The sequence below is a fragment of the Ambystoma mexicanum genome, chromosome 5p (genome assembly GCF_040938575.1).
Source record: "Ambystoma mexicanum isolate Mex_15411 chromosome 5p, UKY_AmexF1_1, whole genome shotgun sequence".
Taxonomy (NCBI): domain Eukaryota; kingdom Metazoa; phylum Chordata; class Amphibia; order Caudata; family Ambystomatidae; genus Ambystoma; species Ambystoma mexicanum.
In genome coordinates, this window is record NC_090930.1 from 57,570,712 (window position 1) to 57,598,348 (window position 27,637).

General features: G+C 46.5%; 1 protein-coding gene across 1 annotated transcript in view; it reads left to right on the forward strand.

The window, feature by feature from the left end:
• TEX11 (testis expressed 11) overlaps window positions 1-27,637 on the forward strand; it is a 3,096,519-nt gene that overhangs the window by 2,867,894 nt on the left and 200,988 nt on the right. Inside the window, exon 27 of the mRNA XM_069612434.1 lies at window positions 892-1,000. Within this exon, the coding sequence (XP_069468535.1) occupies window positions 892-1,000 (109 nt within the window). The remainder of the gene's footprint in view (window positions 1-891; window positions 1,001-27,637) is intronic.

Sequence of the window (27,637 nt, forward strand, 5' to 3'; positions counted from 1 at the left end):
GCCTAACGCGAGCTTCGTGCATGGAAGCCTCACACGGCTTTTCTTTTAATGCCGACAAGCAGCTGACACTTTGCAGTTCTCCTCCAGGCAGATGTACATACAGAGGGTCTGTGGCCACAAACAGACACTGAAAAATCCATGTTAAACCATTTGTTGTAAATACAAATATTTGTCAGTGGTCAAGGGCTATTTTGAGGAATTCTAGCCAATTTTAAGACATGAATTGGCAACAACAAACATGTCTCAAATGTGTCTACAATTCCTCAAAATAGCTCTGACCACATACACCTACATAGAAACCAATGTAACATTGAATGTGCAGTGTTTTGAATAAAGTCAGGGGACAGGAGCGGAAGCAATGGGAGAAAGTAAACAAGTACACATGGTGTGGAGTAGGGCCCTTTTCCTATTGTCTGCCAAGCCCCCTCTCAGGCCACCCCTTCACCCTAAACTTCTTCCAATCCATGCTCACACTAAGGCACCACTGTGATGAGGGGAAACAGTGTTTTTCAGCTTAACCCTAGGAGGCACTTTTTCTTCCGGGGGTGTTTTTCCGGTGTTTATCGGATTTCACTGAAAACAGGACAGCCTAATTATAATTATTCTTTTATAACACCCTTAATTCCAACAAGTGGTTTCTTAGCGTGGGATAGGGATTCGAACCTGCGTTGCGTTCTCTTGCTTCCAAGACAAACGCATTGCCCCAGAGCTATCCTTACTCCCCAAGGTAATGGAAAATGTACACTAGCCAAGAGCTGAGAACTAATTGGGGTGGCTATGAATCTTCAGATTTGGTTGTGTCTTTCTTGGTATAGTAGCTAGAGTAATGGCTAGACATGCTATATCCACCATAATGTCTTGTGATTTTTGCGTTTCTGTTCTTGCTTCAAGCATTAGCCATGGAATCTCCTGCACATTATCCATCTATCTGTAAGAAATGCCTGAAGAGCGCCTTGTCCCTTCACCAGAAGCAAGAACCGCTCAATGTGCAGAAATTCAGGTTAGTTAAAACGATGGTGGGTGAAGATTTGTTTTGTTCATTTAACTGTATTGTCTTACACATTGTCTTCCATTAAAAGGAATTGCAATATTTTGCATTACAGTGCAGTGATTACAATGTAACAGTTTTCACAGAAATTCTAAAAAATAAGCTCAGGAAATGGCCAAACGGAAAGAATGATTCCTGAAAAGTTATCTGACCTAATAGGCATCGCAGACATATCTGTTTTCTGATGGCATGGAGATCCATACTGTATGCTCTGTACTCCAGGTGGGACTTCCCACTCTGTGTGGGGTAATGGACCTCTGGAATGGCAACCAGACCCTGACGTGTCCTCTGTTGGTCGGGTGATGAACCCTAGTTAAGACAAGTAAGCTTCGGTCCATCACCTGAGTGAGTTTGGTAATTATCGCTATGCTTGGCATGCAGCTCCTAGCCTGTCCAGAGTAAAGAGTGATGAATCCTAGGTATAACATACAATCCCTGGCTGTTTAACTCAGTGTGGGCTAATTAAAGTATTCTTGTATGCTGTCGAGGGTCTTTTTGCTTTTATTGTGAGATTTGGAGGAAAACCATCCGAGAGCCAGCTGCACTAGTCTCTCTGTCAATGCTTTTGGTGGCAATTGTCATGATGCCTACCCCCGGGGATCCAGACCAAGTCCAGAAACCCCGGAAGCAGGCATCAAGTTATTCCAAGCAAGCCCAACAACCCCTGCTAGGGGCTATTTGGGTGCAGTCCTGGCGTCTATGGCGCCAGGCTCATATGGAGAGTCAGTCCTGGCGCCATAGGCGCCAGGCTCATAGATTAAAACTTACCTGATGCAGACCATGCTGCAAACTTACCTGATGCAGACCATGCTGCAAGAGCTCCAAGCCAAAAGAGGCTTGGAAGGGACTACTTTATCTAGGGACTATTTTTTACTTGGGTGGGGTCGGGGAAGAATACTTACCTGGGACTACTTTGGAGGCTATTTAAACCATGCCCGAAGAGCAGCACACGCTTCGCGTTATTCTGCATCCAGCAGCATAACGCTCACTGTGCCTGCAAGTCTGCATCCAGTCTTCTGCCACGCCCGCCTCGAGTCTGGAGCTCCTAGAAAAAAGGAGAAAGCAGGAGAAAAGGTTAGAACAAGAGCAATACCTTTGATCCTTACCTGAATTCCCGATCCACCGCACCTTCGAGCTGGAAGAAAGAATTTATTTTATGCGCGTCGCCTCGGCTGCTGCAGCTCCACGCTGAACTCACCGGCCTTCGCAGCATCTTCACTATCCACTGCATCCTTCTGCATGTTCCCGCCGCACTCTGGCACCTAAGGGGAACACAAGAACAGCAAGGTGAGCCAAGGGAATAAACAGAGGCAATATATTAGTTACCCCCCATAGACTTACCTGATTTTACCGCCGGGGTGTTAGGGAGAATTCTCTGTTTAGGCTGAATTTCCTAACCTAGTGAATCCCCCAGCTGCTTTGCTGGATTTCTGGAGTTTGTTTTTTTCTCCTGCCAAGAGTGAGTCTCTTTTCCTCACACTCTTGGACATGATTTGAGGGGTTCCTTTGACTGTTAATGTGTTTTATGGGCTATAGGGTCTTCTACTCCATAGGGTCTCATGTGTTTTTACTATACGTGTTACACAGCACCCTCCGTGCAGTGACACAGGGGTGTCATAGTGACACCCCACCATAGACTCCATACCCTGGGACTGACTACTGTCTCCCAGGGCATGTCAAGTCACCATTGGCTTTAATAGTCCCAAATTATGAACAGAAACCAGTACAAACCATCTTATTATGGACGTACTGGTCGGGGCAATACGATTGCCCCGGGGTCTGTTATTCGAGGGGGCACATCTCCGTCCCCCCTGATCGAGTTTTGGCTGGTGGCAGTGGATACTACTTTTTATATTCGACCGCGAATATATCTCTATGGGATTTTCCCATTGTTCGAGGCTACCAACTTTAATGATTTAATTCTCATAGCCTCGAACACACCGCCGGTTTATTTATTTAATATTAATTCGCCGGTTGGTATTTTTTGCCAGAACTCGATTCTAAAATGGCGTTTGTGTTCTCTTCTGTGACTCCAACCCAAGTCGAGCCCTTTGTTCCACTTTTTGGCAGGCTTCTCCACAGAAGCCTCCAAAAGTGGTGCCACTCTGTCTGGGTACCACAGGGGGTGTGGGAAGGGGTTTAGGCACCCTGGACTGAGTTACCTTGGTAACTCAAGTCGCACTCTTGTGTGATTGGCCCAAGTGGTGAGCCGGGTAGGCATCATGACAATTGCCGCCATGTTTGATTGACAGCTAGGCTGAGTGAATGGAGGTGTGCTGCATAAAAGCAGAGCTTTTGGGACTGGAACTTTAGAAGTCGCCACAGGACCTGAAAATCCAACGAGGGAGAAGCTGAGTCGACCTGCTACGACGACACCACCGGTGGAGCCCTGCGGAACCGACTCACCACTTCCCGACGACAGAGAAGATCTCCCGGCTGGAGAGTCTTCTTCCCCTGACTGGTGGGCACAACCAGTTTACCTTCTTTTTCTCGCATCCCAGGACGTCTTGTGGTCGAATTGCCCATGCCAAGCACCCCGGCAACCGGATAGCCACTTACCACTGGACCGCGAACAAAAGGACCGCTCCTTTTAACTGAGAACTGTGCGGCTGGTTTCTTCCCTGGCAGTGCAACGGACTCCTGCTTTCCTCCCCGACGAGATCCTCTCTTCCTCCGGACGAAGCACCGACTTGCATCCGCTGCCAGGAACAACTGCCCCCACTGGAGTATTCTCACCACTTTAAGGTACCGTGTCCGCCAGGCCTCCCTTTCTAAAGATTGCTACAAGGTAATAATAATCCCTTAACCTTCTGGACTGGGCTGGCCGCCTTCACATTCTAACTGGTCCCTTTCTTTTGGTCCAACTTCTTTCTGAACCTTTTCGAGACTTTTGTGCACTTTTCAACCGTGTGACCTTGGACACATTTCGTTCTGATCCTCTTAAAGTGGATCCGGCTTCCTGAACTCTAACTTCACGGTTTGATTCTAGACTTACCTAATTTTACCGCTGGAGGCATTATTCCCCGAAACTTCATAATTTCTCTCAGCACCTGAATAAGGGAGAAAGCCATACTGACATTATTTTATCGAACTGTGTTGGATAATACAAATCCTTACCTGAATGTTACCGATTACCACGAGGAACTCTTCGCTAGGGTCAAGCTGCAACCTGCAAGGAATCGGACAAGAGTGAAAGTCAGACATTTGAACTCTTACGAACTATATACTTACGGCGTCTTGCCGGAAATCTCAGAGTCAATATTGTTCTGGAACTCACCAATTCCTTCAAACCAGTGAAGCAACTGTTTATCTACGTGCCCCTGCGCTCAATGCAGGATGGAGAGCTCATCTTTCCAAACCATCAGGTGAGACTATAAGAGGAGACATTAAATGTGATCAGTGGGGAGAACACCGGGGTGGGGGTTAACACTCAACTCTACGGGTGGTTAATTCCCTTTCTCCATTTGCAGAAGGATACTCCTACGGGCCAAGCAAACGAAGCTAGGTGGGCCAGTCCAGTCTTCATCTCGGCACTACGCGTCACATTGGTGGAGACCGCAGCTGTCCAGTTCAAATCGACGTCCCTGTGGGAGCCAGGTGAGCGTAACAGAACGCGAAGCCAACCCACAAATTCCAACCCGGGCGTTATGGATACCTCAGAAACTGACCAATTGGCCCAATTACTAGGGGAACTGAGGGCTGAAGTGCATTCCGCCCGTCAAGAAACCAATGCTCTTAGGAGAGAACTGATTTTGTCAAAGGAGCGAACTGATGACCTTGCTAGGCAACTACTGCAAAGCCAGGTTGGACAAACACCCCTACCAGGACTCGGGGGAAATCCAGCTCCTGTGTCATCAAGTAACCCTGTGCAAATAAACCTACCAGGAACTATTCCATTAGCTCCGCCCGAACACTTTGCCGGGGACCCCAAAAGGTTCGCCGTGTTTATGAACCAATGCCGCTTGCACTTTTTATGCAGACCTGGAGCCTTCCCAAACGATCAAGCCAAGGTAGCCTTTGTATTGTCATATCTCAGCGGCAGTGCAGCTGATTGGTCAATTCCACTAGTTAATCAGGATGACCCAATTATTCGGGATTTTCAGGGCTTTCAAATGAGCATGGAAAGACTATTTGCCCGGCACTCCCAAGGACAGGCCCTGGATAACAAACTTTTGTCCCTACGACAGGGTAACCAGGACCTTCTATCCTACATTGCGACCTTTAATAGGTTGATAGTGGAAACTGGATGGCCCGAGGTAAAACGAATCACGTTATTTCATCGAGGGCTTCGAGGAGAACTCAAGGATGTCTTGGCTCAAGTTGTGAACCCACCTCAAGACTGCACTGAATATATAGACTTAGTGGTCCAGTTAGATCACAGACTTCAGAACAGAAAGGCTGATCGAGCCAAGTTTGAGAATCGGGTGTTGGTAAAAACCCACGCTAACCCCAAAGGAGCAGATACCTCAGAACCCATGCAAATCGGAGGGATTAAAGGACCCTTAACCCAGAAGGAAACAGAAAGGAGACGGCAAATGCAATTGTGTCTATATTCCGGAATTTCTGGGCATTTTCTACGGGATTGCCCTTTAAAACCACCCAAGAAGGTGGTAGGAGCTGCTGATAAAAGCCATATGGAGTCAGACTCGGGAAACGACCACGCCCGACAAGCGTAGAGGTCTGCTTGCCGAGCTTGAAGAAGGATACTCAGACCTCGCATTTCATCATACCAATGTTCCTTGTAGATCCAAGGCAGCCATCACGTATGCACGCAAAGGGCATACATTGATAGCGGGGCCATAGGAAACTATGCGGACTACGAATTGGCTTCCAGGATGAATCTACCTCTCTGCCGAAAGACCACCTCAGATGTCATCACCACAGTCGATGGAACTGAAATTGCCTCTGGGCATGTAACTCATTCCACCACAGAGATGACACTATTGGGTCAGGCTGGGCATCGAGAGACTATTGTGTTTGATCTAATCAAAGCCCCACAATTTCAAATAATACTGAGGATATCCTTGTATTGATTGGCGAGAGAAGAGAATAACCTTCCCGGATTGTGCACAAACCTGTTACCCAAAGAAAAACTTGAACGCAGGCCTGGCCACAGTTACCACATCAGTCGTGCAATTACCTCCAGAATATCAAGAATTCCAGGATGTCTTCCAAAAAGAACAGGCAAACACCTTACCACCTCACAGATCGTACGATTGTCAAATCGATCTCATACCCGGTGCACAACCCCCTTGTAGCAGGATCTATGCCCTTACGGAACCTGAGAACCTTCACCTACAGCAATACCTAGACCAGTACCTTGCTAATGGCTTCATTCGCCCATCCAAGTCCCCTGCATCTTCAGCTTTGTTCTTCGTGCCCAAAAAAGAAGGTGACCTCAGAACGTGCATAGACTACCGCGCATTGAACCAGATCACTATTAAAGGCATGGTCTAGTAAAAATGTTTATTGTCCCTACTGGTCGGACATGTTTTTTTAAGCCTAAGTGGCTCGATTTTAGAAAACTTTCCTATGCACCTTACCCGAGTTTTCGTCCATTAAACGCACGCGAAAACAAGCACCAGGGCGCCGCCATTTTGTGATAATCCTATCACTTGCCGCATCGCCCTGGCTGACCTGCTTCTGCGGCACTAAATCAATTCCCCCGCCCCTGAGCCTGACATTATCCAAACATTCATATTCCCCGCCTCTCTCCGTGACATTACTGTGCTGCGTAGGCAAACGCTCCCAGTCGTCTTCTACGCGACTCCACACAGAACCCGGAAACCAACACAGACCATCTCAGAACACAGCGCGCCACAATTCGGAATATGAAACTGTACTTTAAAATCAAACAGCAACACGGTACATTTGGTAAAGTACATTTATTTGACATTAAATGTTTAGAGAATATTCAGCAATTGCCATATGAACTCCGAAAGCCATTTATTTTCTTTTATCTGTATCCGCCATGGTACACACGGTGTTGCTTTTCGTTAAAAGAAGCACTTTGGAAGCACGGTGAACCGCAAGGCTGTTCCATCAACTAGGCACTAGTCCATCGTAAAGGTTGATATGTTGCTTCTAGCCACTAGTACAGCGTAAGGGCATGTGGGCCCTTGGCGATCGTCCCATAAAATTGTCAGTGTGCTCCAGTTGTTCACACGAAGCTGCAGGTGTCTACTGTAAAAGCCATCTGCTGGTGTCTCAAACCGATGGCAGTAGCAGAAGGGGAGCAAATACCTGTTATGAAAAAAAAAAAATTATAATTAGTCTCGCCAGCCGATCTTCATTAATATTACTCATTTTATTTATTACAGCCGATCAGAAACTATTTGCTTGCAAGGATAGTTCAATGGAGTATGTTCGGCTCTAAAATCAATGCGAAAAGTAACGAAATAGTAACAAAATAAATCGAGGCCAACACACAATGATAAACGACAGTCTACATGCGTGAGGAATGATATGATATATGATATGGCATTTGTAACGCGCCTATACTCAAGTGTTTCTAGGCGCGTCGAGGCAGGTGGGGAACAAGGGCAGACAGACAACGATCCTACTAGGCCAGGTGTCTTTCTGATTGCGCATGGGGAAGAAGGGAGGAGGGGTAAAAGTGCTGTACATGGTTAGTTGAATACAAATTAAATAATAGGGCCAGCTGGTGGCAAGTGCAAGGTAAATGCCGGGAGAAGGGGCTGAAGGATACAGAGACAGTCCTGTAGTGCAGGTAGGCAGTGCAGGGAAAAGTGGCTGGGCCAAGGACCGAGATCGGTGAGACCAGTGGACCTGCATGCCCATGTGCCAACTACGAACACGTTTTCCTTGCTTTTCCTAGCTCTTCATTCATTCATTTATTCATGCATCCATTCATTAAATCTTCATTCCGGTATAAAAGCGTGTAAAGATTTACTTACATTATATTTGAAATTTCCATTGTGTCTCTTCGCAATGCAGTCTGTAAAACGGACTGTGCTCTTGACAACGATTTTTCGTATACTGAACTAAAATGAAACTCGGTCTAGTTTCTGAATTTTCTGCCTTATCGTCTCTTACGTTATTGCGCACCCCCTTCAAATGTAGTTCTTTCGGCATGGTCCCTGTCTCAAGGTCAAAAAACAATAGACCCTTAAACTTCCAGTTCGACTTGTGGGCCTCATCTGGGCGCTGTCCTTCGCATTCTTTATTTGCAACATCACGTAGTATAGGCATCTGTGAGAACTTGAAGTTTAGAATCCGTCTATGTAGTGCGCCTCAATATGCAAATGCGAACTGGCTTCTCTCCCAAATGCCACGGCCCGCTTGGCGCGTTCTAAGTGCCCCAATTTTGTCCCCGTTGTCTGCGAGCTTTGCCGCCCAAATTGAGACATTTAATTTTTTGCGCAAGGTCAGGGAAAGTATAAAGTACCAAAGGTGTTGAGTTAAAAGTGAGATTTATTGTTTGTTTGTTTGTTTTATTATTTGCAATACGCAAGCCTCCCCTCCGTTAACAGTGCGCAGCATTTACATTTACATGAGATGAGACATGAGAATAATATATACATACACATATATGAGGTGAATAGAGAGAATTCAAAGATGACACCCAGCTTGTTCGCCACCCATGATGGTGAAGGTAGGGGCTAGGGTTACAGGTACACTGTACAATAACATTTATTTACAAAAAGACAATCGTATTGCAATTATTTAAACCAGGATTTGTACTTCACAACCAGCTGTGCTTCGGGTGGGCATGGCACAGTTGCAATGTTCGGTGGCAATGGATCACTGCTCTGCACAGAAACGTCTAAAATTCCATATCTGTGCTTCTCTAACACAGCAACAATAAGGCCTTTCACAAAGTCGAACTGCATTTCATCATAGACTGGTTTGATCACCCATTGCTTACTTCGTTTTGAAAACACCTTAGTGTAGCGAGGCATCCTTACTTTACCCCTAGTCCTAGATTGTTCACGTCCGACATTGCTGTTATGGGCCAAGACCGCTAGTAGAGTGCGATGTTTCATGCCCCGAAAGCTAAAATGCAAGCGCTTTGGCCTGTACTTTAGGCACATATTGTGGAACACCTCCAAATCTCCTGTGTGACAGAATTCTGTCAGTCCTCTCAAATCTCTTGATAGAGTTTTGTCGAAAACAATCTTCTCAATGGCTTTGTGTGTCGGTGAAGATGGAATCAACCACTTCTTCTTCTGTGCCTCCTCTGGGGACAAAGGGCCATGTTCACATTGGTGGAAATGTTGATTTGCTGTCCAGCGGTGAACGTTGGTACAGTGGTGCATCAGTGACCGCCATTTTTCAAGTATTATTTCCACTGACCCTTTGACAAGTTTTTGAGCTCCACCAAAGTTGGTTGGTGATAGAATGGGACCACTGTAAAATACTTTCAAAACCTTTTTTTTCCCTGCAGCCGAGATTTTCTTATTGATTGATTTAGCAAGATGCCATACGTCAAATTGATGTTTAATATGTGGGAACTGCTCTCTCATTGTCTTGGCAATTGAAACATGTCTGTCCGTGGCTATGAGGTCGATGTGCATTCCCCTTGATTGTAGATATTCCACTGATTTTATAAATCCTAGTTTCTCCATGGCCACTGACGATGTACATTGTGTTACCTGCACGACCACCGAACTCACAATTTTCTTACTATCCATGTCCTGAAAGTGGTAGGTGCAGTGCTTGGCAGAAAATCCAGGGCTGTCGCACTGTCCATCGCTGGCTAGCCTGAATCGTTTGCCTTCGAATGTACTTGCTAGAGACAATTGTTCAATTTTCCAAGCATCACTAATGGCCGGAAACAGATAATCACGTTGGTATATGTAGTACAGCGCTTTAGAAATGAAATGGAGTCCCACAAACTGAAAGAAAGCCTCTAACTTTCTAAAACTGGAGCCACTAAAAAGTGATGCAGCTGCACACAGTAGATTGCCTGCTGGCAGTTTCCCCAGCATCGGTTGTGCAGACCATGAGAACCTATGATTTAATCTACAGGCGGCATTTATTTTGACGTTACTGCCTTTTTTTTGACGTGTCACATTAATCAATGGCTTCCCACATACTTTCCCTCTAATGGAATGCACACATTTCAGCATACTTATCATTTCCATCAAACAAACTGTCGAATACAATGTATTTGCTCTCTTTCATTAGACTTCATCCTGCGTCAACGTTGTTTCGGCCTGTGACGTTGTGGAGATTTCAACACATTGGAAAGTAATATCGCTGATATCAAGTTCTGATGCGTCTATGGATGCTGCGGCTGATTCATTCTCTGTCATTTCGACATCTATTACTTCAACATTGATGGGAGAACACAACAATGTCGACAGGTTTTTTGGTGGCAAATTTTTGGCGGGTGTAGATTGTGTGAATTGATCTGCAACTACTTCAGAGCTATCTTCAATACATTCAATAACATCTTCTTGTGGTGGTGCGGTAGCACTGTAGCCATGGTCCAATGCAACTTTGCTGTAGTCTCCAAACACAGTTAATTCATGTTCTGGCCATTGGACATGAGCATCTCGAGCCTGAACACGCCTCGCCTCAATTAATAGTTCCTCCATAGTGTACATGGTCTGGTAAGCAACATCTCTCATTCACTTCACTGTCTGTGTATGTATAGTTCGTAGACCCACGGGTAACTAGAGGACAGATCGGAAAAGGGATGTTCAGTTTAAACACAAGATAAAGTATAGTACAATTGACTGGAAAAAAACATAAAATAGTCCCCAGCACAAAAAAAATTCTAAAGTTATGAACTGTTTGTAACTAACCTTTTTTGTTTTTTTTTCTTTGCAACTTTTTTGACTCGACCTTCAACATCTGCACGCTGTAGCTCCGATTCGTTTCCGCATGTCCTCCCTTCCTCTTGCGCTGCAACGACTATATTTTCTGTATCGGCATAGACAGCACGGAATGAGGCTCCATCGTCTCCCTGAAACATAGTACTTTCATTACTATGTATCAAAATATTGTTAGCATAAAACACACGTGAGGACGAACACACGCGTACATCTCAATAGCCAAACACGATTTAAACATTGTGTGCAACAATCAAACGACAAGTATTTGACCAGTGATGATCTATTTCGATGGAGCTGTCAGTATCCATACCTCTGGCTCTGCATGGACTGCCATGAATGGTTGTATTGGAGAGGAGGCATCCGCATCTCCCTGAAACACAGTACTTGCATTAGTATGCTTTTCAATATTGGAAACATAACACACACTTGGGGTCGACGGCACAGGTACATATAAAGAGATAACCACAAATGATGCATTGTCTAAAACAATCAAGGAAAATTTAAGTATGCCGATTTCATCGACTTATTTCTCTGATTCCTTTACATCTGCATCATCTAAATGAGATGTTGTGATTGTAGTGGAAGCTCCGTCGTCTCCCTGAAACACAGTGCTTGGATTAGTATGGTTTTCAATATTGGAAACATAACACACACTTGGGGTCGAACGCACAGGTACATATAAAGAGATAACCACAAATGATGCATTGTCCAAAAGAATCAAGGAAAATCTAAATATGATCACATTTCATCGACTTATTTCTCCGATTTATTTACATCTGCATCATCTAAATTGGATGTTGTGATTGTAGTGGAAGCTTTGTCGTCTCCCTGAAACACAGCACTTGCGTTAATAGGGAAGAAAGTATAGCAAATGGAATCACGTTATATGATCATGCATGATGGAGCTGTCAGTATCCATACCTCGTGCTGCTGAAGAATATCTATGGATGTTGCAAATGTAGTGCGCACTTCCGAAAGCTGTTGCGCCGATTCGTATACGCATGGTCCCGCTTCCACTTCCCCTGGAATTACTTGAATGTCAGGCTCTGCATCAAGTGCAGGGGTTGACGCTCCATCAACTGCCTGAAACATAGTACTTGCATTAGTGAGGATTACAATAGTGAAAACATAACACACACCTGGGGTCGACAGCACAGGTACATATCAACGGCTAACCACGAATGAAACATTGTGTAGAACAATCAAACGACAAGAATTCCAGCTCTGATGATGACGCTCAATGGACCTGTCAGTATCCATACCTCCTGCTGGTGAAGAACATCTAGAAATGTTGTAGATGTGGCGGACGCTTCAGCATCTCCCTGAAAGACAGTACTTGCATTAGTATGGATAACACTAATTATAACTGAAAACAAACAACAGTGGACGATAACTAAGGTGTATATCAATTGGAAAGCACTAACCAAACATTCGGTAAAATAATTACACGATAGAATAAAACTATTACTTGACATGCATAAAACAAGTCTGTAGCGGATTAGCCTAGTAAGATTACCTGATACGCGCTAGAAGTGGTTGATAACTGCGACCACGTCAAGGATGTAGGATGTTCTTGCTTCAGATTCAAGGGATAGTCAAGAAGTTGTAAAGGTAAATTAATGATTGATAATGAAATGCCAATATTAAAAATAGCCATGTAAGGTGACAGAATACTTGAAAAATGCTCAATGCAGCACAGTTCCCTGTTCCCATATATATACATTGCGTTTGTGGGTTATGAAATCGAAAAAGAATATATTGATAAATGTCATTATTCAAAAAACTATACACTCATATCAATATCGAAGTTATTACAAGGGATAGAACACCTACAATATCAATTAATCCATTCGGCTACCTACACACTACCGCAAGGCCTAAAGCTAAATCCGGACACTTGATTCACCGGTGGCGGAATGTGGACGAATAGAGTGGGAATAGCGTTTTCGAGCAATTTCCGTGTCGTTCGCCGTTTATTCTTCTTTGTTACCCAAGATGTTGTGTACATGTCCAAGGAAAAGTGCCGGCTGCAGATGCAACATCGATCACCCCCCTTGTCCTGTAAGACTTGTTGGACTCTACTTTCCAGCTCATCCAGTGGATATCCGCAATGTCTGACCCATTCTCTTATTCGATCAACAGTTTTCGGGAATACATGCATTGTAGTGCCTTCAGATTTCGCATGGGTCTTCGAAGGGCAACCGCTAATCGAACAGGCAGGCATTGTTGATAAATCTGAAAAGTAAATATCAACATTATTATACAATCTTCAAGAATTAAGATTTGATTCAAAAGTAAATGAATCATACAATGATCAATGCAAGGTTTGTTTTGGTCGCTGGAACTATACCAGTTCATTATGTGCGGCTTAGTATTTGCATAAATTGCAGAAATGTATAAATGATGTGACTGAAATCTGAACATGTGACTCGTCCCTTGGATGTTCTGTCTTGCACGAGAAGGAAACATGCTTACATTATAGACTGGACCCCCGAAGGATGCAATTCGATGACAATAGACACAGATGAAAATAAATAGATCTATTGATAGCATAGCAATGGAAACTCAAGTCAATAGCAATGAGACCAATGAACATAGCACTATTGTGTACTCTACTCGCAAATAGATAGAAATTTAAAAATCTGCGAAATATGACTAAGATACATGGCCTTACCTTGACCAAGCAGAGCAGTATGTTGCAGGAGAATAGGTGGGTGGCCACAGGTAGCACACTGATGGGTTTGCTCTAAGCGGTCACAGAAGTTCACAGATAGCACGACGACGAGCAGATTAGCGTAGATCTCAGTGGTTGCCAGGTAACACGTTCAGGAGTTGACTTGCAAAGCACAAAGATGTTCTCATGAGACATATCAAGTGGTTTATAAAGTATTAGAAACAGGGGTGTGTTTGTGAATGAATGACGTATGTATGTCGTGGTCTTGGGGGGGCGGCCTGCTTCAAGGGGAGGCCTGGCTGGAGACACGGGGTCTGAGGAGGCCATGTGACCGATGGCCCCTTGGCGTGGGATACCTTTTGAAGTGTACATGCTGTTTGGCACTTTGGCCGTTTGCGCCCGTCACAGCCCCCCATGCCAGCGCTCATCCCCGGGTGCGAACCGCTGTTTGATAGAGGGGGGTGGGATGGATGGGCCTGGGGCGTGCAGATAAGGCACAGGAAGACTGCTGAATGGAGACACACTTATGTGGATTGCAGGGGGGCGGCCTGCTTCAAGGGGATGCCTGGCTGGAGACACGGGGTCTGAGGAGGCCATGTGAGCAATGGCCCCTTGGCGTGGCATACCTTTTGAAGTGTACATGCAGTTTGGCACCTTGGCCTTTCGTACCCCTGACCGCGCGCATCCCCGGGTGTGAACCGCCTTTGATAGAGGGGGTGGGATGGATGGGCCTGGGGCGTGCAGATAAGGCACAGGAAGACTGCTGAATGGAGACACACTCATGTGGATTGCAGGGGGGCGGCCTGCTTCAAGGGGAGGCCTGGCTGGAGACACGGGGTCTGAGGAGGCCATGTGACCGATGGCCCCTTGGCGTGGGATACCTTTTGAAGTGTACATGCAGTTTTGCACCTTGGCCTTTCGCGCCCCTGACAGCCCCCCATGCCAGCGCTCATCCACTGGCGCGAACTGCCTTTGATAGTATATCGTTGCTTATCAATAACAAATGTCACATACCGGAGATTCTTGTGAGCACAGACCCACACTTCAACCGGTGTATTATAGTGGTCAAGACCCTAAGGCCTGTATAATCCAATGGTAATTGTTAGTATAGATATATGTGTGACTTTTATAGAGACATAACCTACTGAAAGACTTTGAACAAGTGTTATATAGTGCATGCATTATCGAGAATATGTTATGTTAGCTTAGATAGATAGTGACCACCCTGCTTCACAGCGAGCGACCAGACCTTCACCCATTCGGAGCACAGATGTCTGACGTCCATCCTTGAATGGAGACACACTTGATTCATTTAAAAAATCGAAACAACCGTTGTTAAAATGTATGTGGTGTTTTATTTTGTATCTTATTTTCATGACACAAAAATACAAGACTTTAAAGATTATACAGGTCAGGTTGCAGCACAGCTAGAGAAAATCCCCTGTACTGACTGCTGTCACTCGGGAACGTTTCTCTAATGGCACGAAGGGTACAGGCGGGTATCACTCTTCGAACGCGGTGTCCAAGCGTCCCGTGGAGCCACCATGTAAAGGAACGATAGGCCACCAGCCTGTACCAACTGTGAAAAGGAATGAAACAAACTGTTTTTAAATGACCAAGATAAGTTTAATAAACTTTGGTTGTCAATGACAATTCTTGTAACTAATGGCATTCTGCACGGACAAATGCTATCTAGACAATGCACACTACTGAACGACTTACATGCGTTACAATGATATGTAGATGTAATTTTGGATATAGTAGAAGAACATGAAATAGGAGTTGCATGACAAGCAGAGTATACTTACTCGTTACTCGGATTACGAGAACGAACAGTTGCGCAAAGTTCGTGCATAAGCACCATCATTATTGTCAACACGGCCCGTGTGAGGCAGGCTGCCCTGAAGTCTGGCAGCACGGTGATGCATTGCAATCGTGGCTCGCCTTCCGAAATGTAGGCCAGGCATCCTGAGTTTTCTCGGCAGCAGCAGTTCTCGTCCTCGGTTGGCATTCGCTCGCACCGATTGCATGTGCACCAGGTGGAGACGCCGTCCATGCGACTAGGCACAGGCTCTTCATCTGTTGATTCGTCCTGCCAACTGCCGTCCGAATCCCCATCGTTTTCGCGTGCTTCCATTTCCAGTAGTTCCTCCTCGGTATACTCGGGCTCATACATGTAGGGCATTATTGTAGCCATTGTGTGGTAAACAAAGTAAAATAATTTATCGAGATGGTACAGGTGTTCACACGGGCTACAAGTGGCGAAGGTAGCTGACCAGAGCACAGAAACGAGTCACAGAATACTCTAAGTAACACAGAGAGAGGAATGGAATCGAAAATCTGCTGCTGTGTGTTCTGAAACGGTCTGTTTATACTTATTGAGGAAAGAGGTGTCCTGCCATTTCCATGGCGACACGTCATTAGCTGAAGCGCAGCGAATGTTGACACAAGACGTGCTTTGGCGTTGGGAAATGGGTGGTACGAGTCTGCTGATGACAGGCTCAGGGGCGGGGGATATGATTTAGTGCCGCAAAAGCAGGTCAGCCAGGGCGATGGAGGAAATGATAGGATTATCACAAAATGGCAGCTCCCTGGTGCTTGTTTTCGCGTGCGTTTAATGGACGAAAACTCGGGTAAAGTCCATAGGAAAGTTTTCTAAAATCGAGCCACTTAGGCTTAAAAAAACATGGCCGACCCGTAGGGACAATAAACATTTTTACTAGACCATGCCTTTAAGAACCGATACCCATTGCCTCTGATCCCCGAACTACTAGACCAAGTAAAGGACGCTTGCATATACACTAAGTTGGATCTCCGGGGGGCATACCATCTGGTACGTGTAAAAGAGGTTGACGAATGGAAGACTGCTTTTCGCACTAATTACGGGTTATTCGAATACTAGGTGATGCCCTTCGGGTTGTGCAATGCACCAGCAGCCTTCCAATACTTTATGAACGATGTCCTTTGTGAACTCATTGACGTTTGTGTTGTCGTATATATCAATGATATTCTAGTGTACTCCTCTTCAGAATCTGACCATGTGAAGCACGTCCGAGCAGTCCTTGAGAAATTGCGCCAGCACAAACTATATGCAAAACTGGAAAAATGCATTTTTCATGACACGGAAGTTGAATTCCTTGGGTTTATCCTGAGTCCAAAAGTAGTCCGAATGGACTCACGAAAGGTGGACGCAATTCTTAAGTGGCCATCACCAAGTTCAGTTAAAGGAGTACAAAGCATGCTCGGCTTTGCCAATTTCTACCGCAGATTCATCCCGGATTTCTCACGTTGTACATCCCATCACAGCACTCTTGCGAAAAAACAAACGCTTTATGTGGACTGAAGAAGCTGAAAATGCCTTCCGAGAGCTGAAAGCGAAATTCACGTCTGCACCTGTACTAAAGCACCCACGCCCTGAACTTCCATACATAGTGGAAACTGATGCATCCAGTTTAGCCATGGGAGCTGTCCTGTCCCAAAAGGACCCTGAAACTGGCCAGCTTCACCCAGCAGCATTTTGGTCCAGAAAGTTCTCGGCACCCGAGTTAAACTATGCGGTTACCGACAAGGAGTTATTAGCCATTAAATCCGCCTTTAAGGCTTGGCGGCACTATCTTCTCGGTGCCAGGCATACCATTACTGTGATCACCGATCACCGGAACTTGCAGTATTTAAAGACAGCCAAGGCCCAATCGTCACGCCAACTCCGATGGGCATTGTTCTTTGCCGAGTTCGATTTCGTGATAACCTATCGACCAGGTTGCAAGAATGGTAAAGCAGACGCCTTACCCCGAATAGGGATGGGAGAGGCAGAAGGGAACCCAGAACCAATACCTATAATTTCCGAACAAAGGATTCTTGGCATGACTACTCTACAGACACTAGAGGACATTCAGGTAAATGTCCAGCAACTCTTTGATCCTACAGCCCTGCAGGACTGGGTATAGAAAGGCCCAGACTACTCTGTCACCAATGACCTGCCTTATTACCAAGGGCGGCTATTTCTGCCACACAAGGAACTACAAGAGCTATTAATTTCCCATTATCATGACACCCTAACGGAGGGGCACCCAGTATCGCAAAGACTGAAGCTAAAATTAAGAGACAATTCTGGTGGCCCACCTAGCAAAAGGATATTAAATCATTTGTAATGTCTTGTGGCATTTGCGCCCAAAACAAAAGTCAAAAGAGAAAACCATCTGGACTCTTACAACCTTTAGACATTCCGCCTACACCATGGCACACCTTATCGTTAGACTTTATTACTGATCTACCTCCATGCAATGGATTTAACACCATTCTAGTTATTGTGGATCTTTTTTCCAAGATGGCCCACTTTATTCCTTTAAAGGGATTACCTTCTGCTTCAATCCTGGCCAAGGAGTTCCTCGAAAACATTGTTCGCATACACAGATTTCCGTCCGTATTGGTCTCTGACTGGGCAGTCAATTCATTTCACATTTTTGGAAGAAATGTTGTCAATTGGCGCAAATCGATGAGAGGTTATCGACCAGTCACCACCCCCAAACCGATGGTCAAACAGAGAGGACCAACCAGACTCATGAACAATACATGCGTTGTATGTTACATCAGACTGAGAGTAATTGGAAAGACATTCTTTAGATCGCCGAATATGCATACAATAATTCAGTACATTCTGGAACTGGACAAAGCCCCTTTTATACCTTATATGGGCACCATCCTCGAACCTCAGACCTTGACTCACCCCAACACTTAGAAATGCCCGCAGTGGACCATCTGCACGCTACAATTACACAAGCCTTTAAGGAAGCAACTTCACATTTAAAACAAGCGAAAGAAAAATGCTGATCGGCATAGAAGTGATACTCCACAATACCAGATAGGGGACCAAGTATGGTTGGCCACAAAACACATACCTCTAAAGGGAACACGGACCTTTAACCCCAGATATTTGGGACCTTACTCTATTAAGACCATTATCAACCCAGTAGCCGTCAAGTTGGACTTACCTGCTAATATGCGAATTCAACCCGTCTTTCATGTGTCACTTTTGAAGCCAGTGCAACCAGGGACAAGACTAACCAAGCCACCAGACCCCATCCTTATAGACTGGGAAACCGAATTTGAGGTTAAGAATATCCTGGACTCCAAGCTGGTGAAGTCAAAGCTTTTTTATTTAATCGACTGGAAAGGTTACGGACCACAGGAAAGGTCATGGGAACCTAGTGACCACGTTCATGCACCCCGATTGGTGAAAAAAATTCCACCGTAATTTTCCAGACAAACCAAAACCACAGGGAAGAACGACTTTAGGAGGGGCCTTGGGGGGGAGTGCTGTCATGGTGCCTACCCCCGGGGATCCAGACCAAGTCCAGCAACCCCGGAAGCAGGCATCAAGTTATTCCAAGCAAGCACAACAACCCCTGCTAGGGGCTATTTGGGTGCAGTCCTGGGTCTATGGCGCCAGGCTCATATGGAGAGTCAGTCCTGGCGCCATAGGCGCCAGGCTCATATATTAAAACTTACCTGATGCAGACCATGCTGCAAACTTACCTGATGCAGACCATGCTGCAAGAGCTCCAAGCCAAAAGAGGCTTGGAAGGGACTACTTTATCTAGGGACTATTTTTTACTCGGGTGGGGTTGGGGAGGAATACTTACCTGGGACTACTTTGGAGGCTATTTAAACCACGCCCGAAGAGCAGCACACGCTTCTCGTTATTCTGCATCCAGCAGCGTAACGCTCACCGTGCCTGCAAGTCTGCATCCAGTCTTCTGCCACGCCCGCCTCGAGTCTGGAGCTCCTAGAAAAAGGGAGAAAGAAGGAGAAAAGGTTAGAACAAGAGCAATACCTTTGATCCTTACCTGAATTCCCGATCCAACGCGCCTTCGAGCTGGAAGAAAGAAGTTATTTTATGCACGTTGCCTCGCCTGCTGCAGCGCCGCGCTGAACTCACCGGCCTTCGCAGCATCTTCACTATCCACCGCATCCTTCTGCATGTTCCCGCCGCACTCCGGCACCTAAGGGGAACACAAGAACAGCAAGGTGAGCCAAGGGAATAAACAGAGGCAATATATTAGTTACCCCCCATAGACTTACCTGATTTTACCGCCGGGGGTACTAGTCCTCTTCACGGGTCGGCGCAGCCTCCACCGCATCTTCGCCGCACCCCAGCCCCTAAGGGGAACAAAAGGACAGCAAGGTGAAACAAAGGGACAAACAAGGGGAATCCTTCTCACCATAATAGACTTACCTAATTTTACCGCCGGAGGCATTATTCCCCGAAACTTCATAATTTCTCTCAGCACCTGAATAAGGGAGAAAGCAACAGGTTACATACTGACATTATTTTATCGAACTGTGTTGGATAATACAAATCCTTACCTGAATGTTACCGATTGCCATGAGGAACTCTTCCCTAGGGTCAAGCTGCAACCTGCAAGGAATCGGACAAGAGTGAAAGTCAGATATTTGAACTCTTACGAACTATATACTTACGGCGCCTCGCCGGAAATCTCAGAGTCAATATTGTTCTGGAACTCACCAATTCCTTCGAACCAGTGAAGCAACTGGTTATCTACGCGCCCCTGCGCTCAATGCAGGATGGAGAGCTCATCTTTCCAAACCATCAGGTGAGACTATAAGAGGGGACATTAAAGGTGATCAGTGGGGAGAACAGCGGGGGTGGGGGTTAACACTCAACTCCACGGGTGGTTAATTCCCTTTCTCCATTTGCAGAAGGATACTCCTACGGGCCAAGCAAACTAAGCTAGGTGGGCCAGTCCAGTCTGTCATCTCGGCACTACGTGTCACATTGGTGGAGGCCGCAGCTGTCCAGTTCAGATCGACGTCCCTGTGGGAGCCAGGTGAGCGTAACAGAATCACCAGGCACAAACAGCAGTCGGTTACTTCGTGACCAGAGCTGAGACACCAGAAGCATACCTTGTGTGGATTGGTAAGGGACATTTTAGCATTGCCGTCCTTACAGAATTTGAAGCCGAAGAGCTTTGGGGTCAATATTATATCAAGAAAGTCAAATTTTGAGCACTTCAGAGTAATTTGTAAAGTGCAATGTTGTTCCGATAATTGCGTCTGTATGTGCAAAATAAGGAACTGGGGGCACGGTGTAGGGTACTTACTCCGACACTGACATCTCGTCTGGTCATGAAGATGAAGAGCGCCCCTGCTATCGAAAAGCGTCTGAAATCTGATGCTGCAGGAAGATATATCTAAGTTGAGGAATCCAAGGGAGGAACATCCATCACAAAGAACAGTACACAAGCATTAGAAGAACACATTAATTTGTTCTTCTATATGCATTCCCGCTGATCCCCATCAACTCTTGTGACTAAAGTAGGTTTAGGAAGTTTGGGACAACCGCAATCCGGATTGCTTCTGATTGGGCCAGGAGAATGTGGTACCTGGACCTTCTGGACATGGCCATCTGCCATGTTCATCATATTCCTCAGAGAGTCAACCTTCTCTCGTAGGAGGGAGGCCTGGTTCTCTACTGGACATCCACACTCTCAACCTTCTACTGGCTACTGAGAGGTTAAGATACAGACACTGAGATCTCCCTTAAGACGTTATGGAGATGTTGCCCTTGGTCTGAAGGTTGACAACAGAGGCTCTATACCGATGCCCATGAAAGACATTTTTCAGCAGGCGCAGAGCTAAGGATGTCCTTTCCTGCGCAATACATCAAGTGCAGGCACAAGCAAGACTCATACTTCACAATGGCAATTGTGACTCCATCACGCTGATGCCCGACCAGTCGTACAACCCTCCGTCTCAAACTGACTTTTTCTACACCATGACAGCCATTTTCAGTGACCAGGGTGACCATGTGCCTTTTGGCCTTGACCCAGCATACTCAGGGTCTGTAGGCGTGATTTCTTCATGAAGCAGGCCGATTTATTCGCTTTGGCAGAGGGGCTACAGGATGCAAGTGATCTAGACACTTCTTCTGATTTGGAAATTCAGTAACCCCATCCTTATGGACATTTGAATGCCAGATACCGCTCCACTGGGGACACGGTGGTTGAGACCCTAGGTTGGAGTCCCCCAGCAAAACCATGTTATGACCTCACTGACGTCTTAGATGAGGGGCCTCCAACATAGCCATTACTGATCCCATCGCCGTCTTGTGGCAGAAACCCTGCACACACCCACCTCCCATCCCTTGTAAATTCTGACTTCTCAAAGAAGTAAAAGTCAGCAGGGGGAGACCCAGTTTACCTCTCCAGCAATGCTACGCCCGAGGGGCTGGTGGTCTAGGCAGCCACGGTCAATACTAGACTGTCCACATCCAGTCTCCCTACAGATAGGGAAAGAGAGAAAACTGATGCCATAGCAAAGGTGTTGATGGGCAGTATGGAGTTAAAGGCTGCCAATGGAAGGGAGGACTTGGTCCCATTTTGGACCTCAGGGCCTTGAACAAGTTCCTGAGGAAAGACAAATTTAAGATGGTGACATTGACAGAGATTCTCCACGCTCTCCAACTTCAGGACTGGCTAGTATCGCTAGATCTCCAGGATGCGTACTTCCACGTGCCGATCCACCTAAAGCACAGGAAGTTCATGAGATTCCTCATAGGGGACAAGCACTACCAGTTCAAGGTGCTTCCTTTTGGGTTGACCTCTGCTCCAAGGGTCTTCACCATGCTAATGGCGGAAGCCGCGGCTCACCTGAGGAGATCCAGCGTTCATGTATTCCCCGAAATGGACAATTAGCTGATCTGAGGTAAATCAGCGGAGCAGGTTTTGTCTCACCTTGAAATCACTTGCTTACTTCTTCACAGACTGGGTTTCTTCCACAACTTACAGAAGTCCCACACGCCACCTACACAAAGGCTCCCAGTCATCGGGGCAGTCCTCGACACTCGGGAGGGGATGGCTTTTCCCCCCAGAGGAGAGAGTGTCAGACAGATGGTGCATTTGGTCCAGAGTCATGCCAGCTGCCCGCTGTCTCCTTCCTCCACCTCTTAGGTCTCATGGTCTCCTGTATTATTCTAGTGCCAGAGGCCAAACTGTGAATGTGATCCCTGCAATAGCTGCTAAGGGATCAATGGTCCCAGTTCGTCGGCTCCTTGAAGGAAGTTCTAAAGGTGTCCAGGTCGGTGGCCAATGACCTGTCTTAGTGTGCCAGCGACGACATGATGGCAGGGGAACCTTTCTGGTGTCCGTGGCCCCAAGTCAGGGTGGTCACGGATGCATCTCTGAAAGGTTGGGGCGCTCACTGCGAGGATTTGCAGGTGAGCGGGTTATGGTCCCTGATGGAGAGCCAGTGGCACATCAATAGGCTGGAGCTGCAAGTGATCAGGTTAGCCCTGAAAACATTTGCACCCTTGATCGAAGGGAAGCACGTCCTCATCATGACGGACAATATGGTTGCCATGCACTGCCTGACCAAGCAGAGAGGTGTGCTGTCCTTTCCCCTCTTTGATGAGGCAATACAGCTGTGGTACTGGCTGTTAGAGAACCAGATCTCCGTCTCGGCAGTACATCTGGCGGGGACAGAAAACGGATTGGCGGATGCTGTGAGCTTGCAGAGCACGGTCTCCCACGAGTGGGAAGTTTGCCAGGAGGTTCTTGAGGAGATCTTCGCTCAGTGGGGAACCCTGCCAGTGGATCTTTTTGCCACGGACTCCAACAGGAAGTGCAGACAGTTTTGCTCAAGGGAATTCCTAGTGAAAGGTGCTCCGGAGATGCATTTCTAGTGGAGGTGGACTTCGCCCTCCACTTTGCCTTCCCTCTGATTCCCCTCATTCCCTACGTTCTCTGGAGGTTGAGGAGATTTCAAGCGACCCTGATATTGATTGCCCTGTACTGGGTGAGGAGAACATAGTACTCGGGGCTCCTGGACTTAGCCATGTGCCCACCTCTCTGATCCATCTGCCCACCTCTCTGGTTGCCTCGTCTGCCGGATCTCCTACCTCAGTTGGAAGGTCGGTGCTACACCCGAACCCAGAGTCCCTCAATTAACATGTGTGACTCTTGAGAGGATGAGATATGATGACTGGGACCTCTCAGAGGAGGTACTTGGGGTGCATCTGGCTGCATGCCAGCCGCCAACAAGATCTTTGTTTGCGTGCAGGTAGAGAAGATTCGAGGCAAAGTGCAGTGAATGCGAGATTGATCCTTTGTCTTGCCCCATCACTACAGTGATGGAGTTCCTTCTGCCACTGGCCTCATCAGGCCTTCAGGTCGCAGCAGTCAAAAGTTACTTGGTGGCTATGTCTGTTTTTAAAAGGTCTCTGGATCAAGGTTCTTTCTTTTTGATCCCTATGATGGCCCAATTCCTGATAGGCCTTGTAAATAATGTTCTGCCTACCCCTTTTGTGGTTATGGACTGTGACCTTAATTTGGTCCTCATCTTTCTTATGGGGGCTCCGTTTGAGCCTTTGCATTCTTGCTCCATCTGTCTGTTTAAATGAAAGACAGTTTTTTTGGTGGCGATTACATCAGCCAGACGGGTCAGTGTACTGCAGGCCCTGTCATGCAAGCCACCATATATCTCTGCTTTTTCAGGGAGAACGTTTTTTACCCAAAATGGTCTCAGAGTTTCATCTGTCACAATCTATTGACCTGCCAGCATTCTTCCTGCTTCCTCATCCCTCCAAGGAGGAGGAGCGGTTCCACAGGTTAGTTCCTAAGAGGGCCCTTAGTTTTTAGGTTGCAAAGACAGTGGAATTTAGGAAAATAGATCAGCTGTTGCCATGCCCACTGTCAGAACCTTCCTGCAATCACACACCCTTCCATCACCACAGGCCAGGTCACCTTCATACACGAAAGGCATTCTCAGATCCCCTCCTACGTAATTTTCCAGGGCTCCAACAAGAATTCGAAAAATTGTTTGCCCGTCACACTCAGGGGCAATCTCTTGATAATGAGCTCCTGTCATTGCAGTAGGGCAATCAGGACCTTCTGGCCTACGTAGCCACCTTCAACCGGTTAGTGGCAGAGACCAACTGGCCTGAGCCAAAACGGACCACTCTGTTCTACTGGGGTCTGCGAGAGGAATTAAAGGATGTCTTGGCCCAGGTGGTCAATCCACCGGGGGCGTGCGCAGAATATATAGACTTGGCGTTGCAACTTGACCACAGATTACAGAAGCACAGGGCGGATCGTGCAAGCTCGGAGGGTTGGCATTGTAGGTCCGCTCAAGGGAAAGTCCTGCATGCCAGCCTGAGTCTACCCCAGAACCTATGCAGTTGGGAGGCATACGCAGTCCACTCACTCGAGTCGAAAGAGAAAAAAGGAGACAACAGCAGTTATGTATGTATTGCGGAAAGGCGAACCATTATCTCCGAAAATGCCCGGTAAAGCCGCAAAGGAAGGTGGTAGGAGCCTAAAACAGGGGAGAAGAAGGAGACCAGTCGGAAAAATGCCAATACCCGGCAAGCGTAGAGGTCAGCTTGTCAGCAATGAGAAAGTTGACCTCACACTTAGTCATACCTGTAGTTCTTCTGTGTAGTTCTTCTCTGCCGCCAACAGCCAGCACAAATGCAGGCTTTAGAAGCTTATGTGGACAGTGTTGCAGTGGGCAACTACATGGACCATGACATGGCCCACAGGATCGGGGTTTCCCTTCGGTCGAAATCTGTGCCAGAGAACGTCATGGCAGTGGATGGCACCCAGTTGCTATCAGGACCAGTGACCCAATCCACCGAAGAGATCTACCTGCTTTGTCAAAACGGACATCGAGAGAGCATTTCATTTGATTTAATCAGCGCTCCTCAATTCCAGTTATTCTTAGGGATGCCATAGCTGGAAAACCACAATCCCGGCATCGATTGGTGTGAAAGGACTCTGACCTTCTCCGACAAGTGTAGATGTTCCTGCTACCCTGGAGGCTATACGCCCGGAATAGACCAAGTGATGTCCTCCGAGTATACAGAGTTTCAGGATTTGTTTCAAAAGGAATAGGCCACAGGATTGTCAAATTGACCTCGTCCCCGGGTCCCAAGTCCCGTGCAGTCGAATCTACACCCTGACAGAGCAGGAAAACATACATCTTAAAGCTTATATAGACCAGTACCTAGCCAACGGCTTCATCAGACCATTAAAGTCCCTGGCAGCCTCTCCCCTCTTCTTTGTGCCAAAGAAGGAGGGGGACTTAAGGACATGCATCGATTATCACCCATTGAACCAGATAACGATCAAGAACCGTTACCCGCTCCCGCTCCCGCTGATACCTGTGCTTCTAGACCAAGTGAAGAGCGCTAAAATATATACTAAATTTGACCTCAGGGGAGCGTACCGTCTGGTGCGAGTAAAGAACGGAGACAAATGTAAGACAGCCTTCCGCACCAAATATGGCCTCTATGAATATCAAATGATGCCCTTGCGGCTATGTACCGCCTCCGCGGCATTCCAATACTTTATGAATTATGTTCTGCGGGAATTGTTGGATGTATGTGCAGTGGTTTACATCAACGACATCTTAATCTACTCTGCCACACTCCAAGACCACGTAACCCATGAGCAAGCTGTCCTTGAGAAACTGCGGCAACACCAGTTGTCTGTGAAATTAGAAAAATGCACGTTTGAAGTCTCTGAAGTTGAGTTCCTAGGTTTTATCCTAACTGCAGAGGGGATACGAATGGACAATTGTAAAGTAGATGCGATACTGAACTGGCCCTCACCTACTGCTGTAAAAGGGGTCCAAAGCTTCATAATGTTTGCAAATTTATACCGTTGCGTCATCCATGGCTTTTCCCAGTTGGTACATCCGATCACAACCCTGCTTCGAAAAAACAAAAATTTTAATTGGTCTCAAGAAGTGGAAGAAGCGTTTCTGGATCTGAAACACAGATTTACAACAGCCACAGTCCTGCAAAACCCAAAGCCTGAACTCCCAAACGTGGTGGAAACAAACAATTCCAACATGGCCATGGGAGCGGTTCTCTCTCAGAAAACCCCAGACACCGGTCAACTGCATTCAGTGTCGTTTTGGTCAAAAACGTTCACTGCGGCAGAGCTCAACTACGCCATTACAGATAAGGAACCGGTGGCCATTAAAGCGGCCTTTAAAGAATGGAGATATCTATTAGGCGACAGACACCCAGTTACAGTTATTACATATCACTGCAACCTACAGTATCTGCGCACAGCAAAAGCACAACGGTCACGGCAGTTAAGATGGCCCGAACATTCCAAGAGGGTTTACCATACCATCAAGCCTGAATGTATCTCCCAAAGCCTACCTTGCATAATCAAGTACTGGCAAAAGACACCCTGGGATCACCAAGACCTTAGCCAAGATTAGACGGTTTTATTGGTGAACAACTTGGCGCAGAGACATTACGCAATATATACGCACATGTGGGGTCTGGGCGCAGAACAAGTCCCAAAAATAGAATCCATCAGGTCTCCTGCAACCTCTAGCAGTACCTCGAGTACCCTGGCACACCATATCCTTGGACTTCATTACCGACTTGCCACTGTGCAATGGGTACAACACCATCTTGGTTGTGGTAGACCTTTGGATTACCCTATGCTTCAACCCTAGTTGAGATCTTTCTCGAACAGGTGGTGAGGCTTCATGGTTTCCCCTCCCATGGCGATATCAGATCGGGGCAGTCAATTTGTTTCAACATTTTAGAAGATAAGCTGCAACTTGGCAAGAATAGAGATACGGTTGTCTTCAATTCACCACCCACAAACCGACGGACAAACGTAACAAACCAACCAGACACTGGAACAGTACCTTCGTTGCATGCTCCATCAAACTGAACAGACATGGGCGGATGTGTTGTGGATAACTGAATTTGCATACAACAATTCAGTGCCCACCTCCACTGAGCATAGTCCCTTCTATATGCTTTATGGTCGGCATCCTCGAACTTCCATTTATGACCCACCGGAAGCATTGGAAATGCCGGCGGTTAGGACACTACATGACACTGTCTGTAAGACTTTGAAAAAGGCTACTGAATACTTATCCAAGTCTAAGATGAGACACAAGAAATTTGCAGACCATTACCGGAAGGAAGCTCCCCATTATCAAGTGGCGATGCACTTTAGTTGGCAACTAAATATATTCCACTGAAAGGGCCACAGAAATTCCATCCCTAGTTCGTGGGGCCTTATACCATTGAGGCGATAGTGAATCCAGTCACCATGAAGC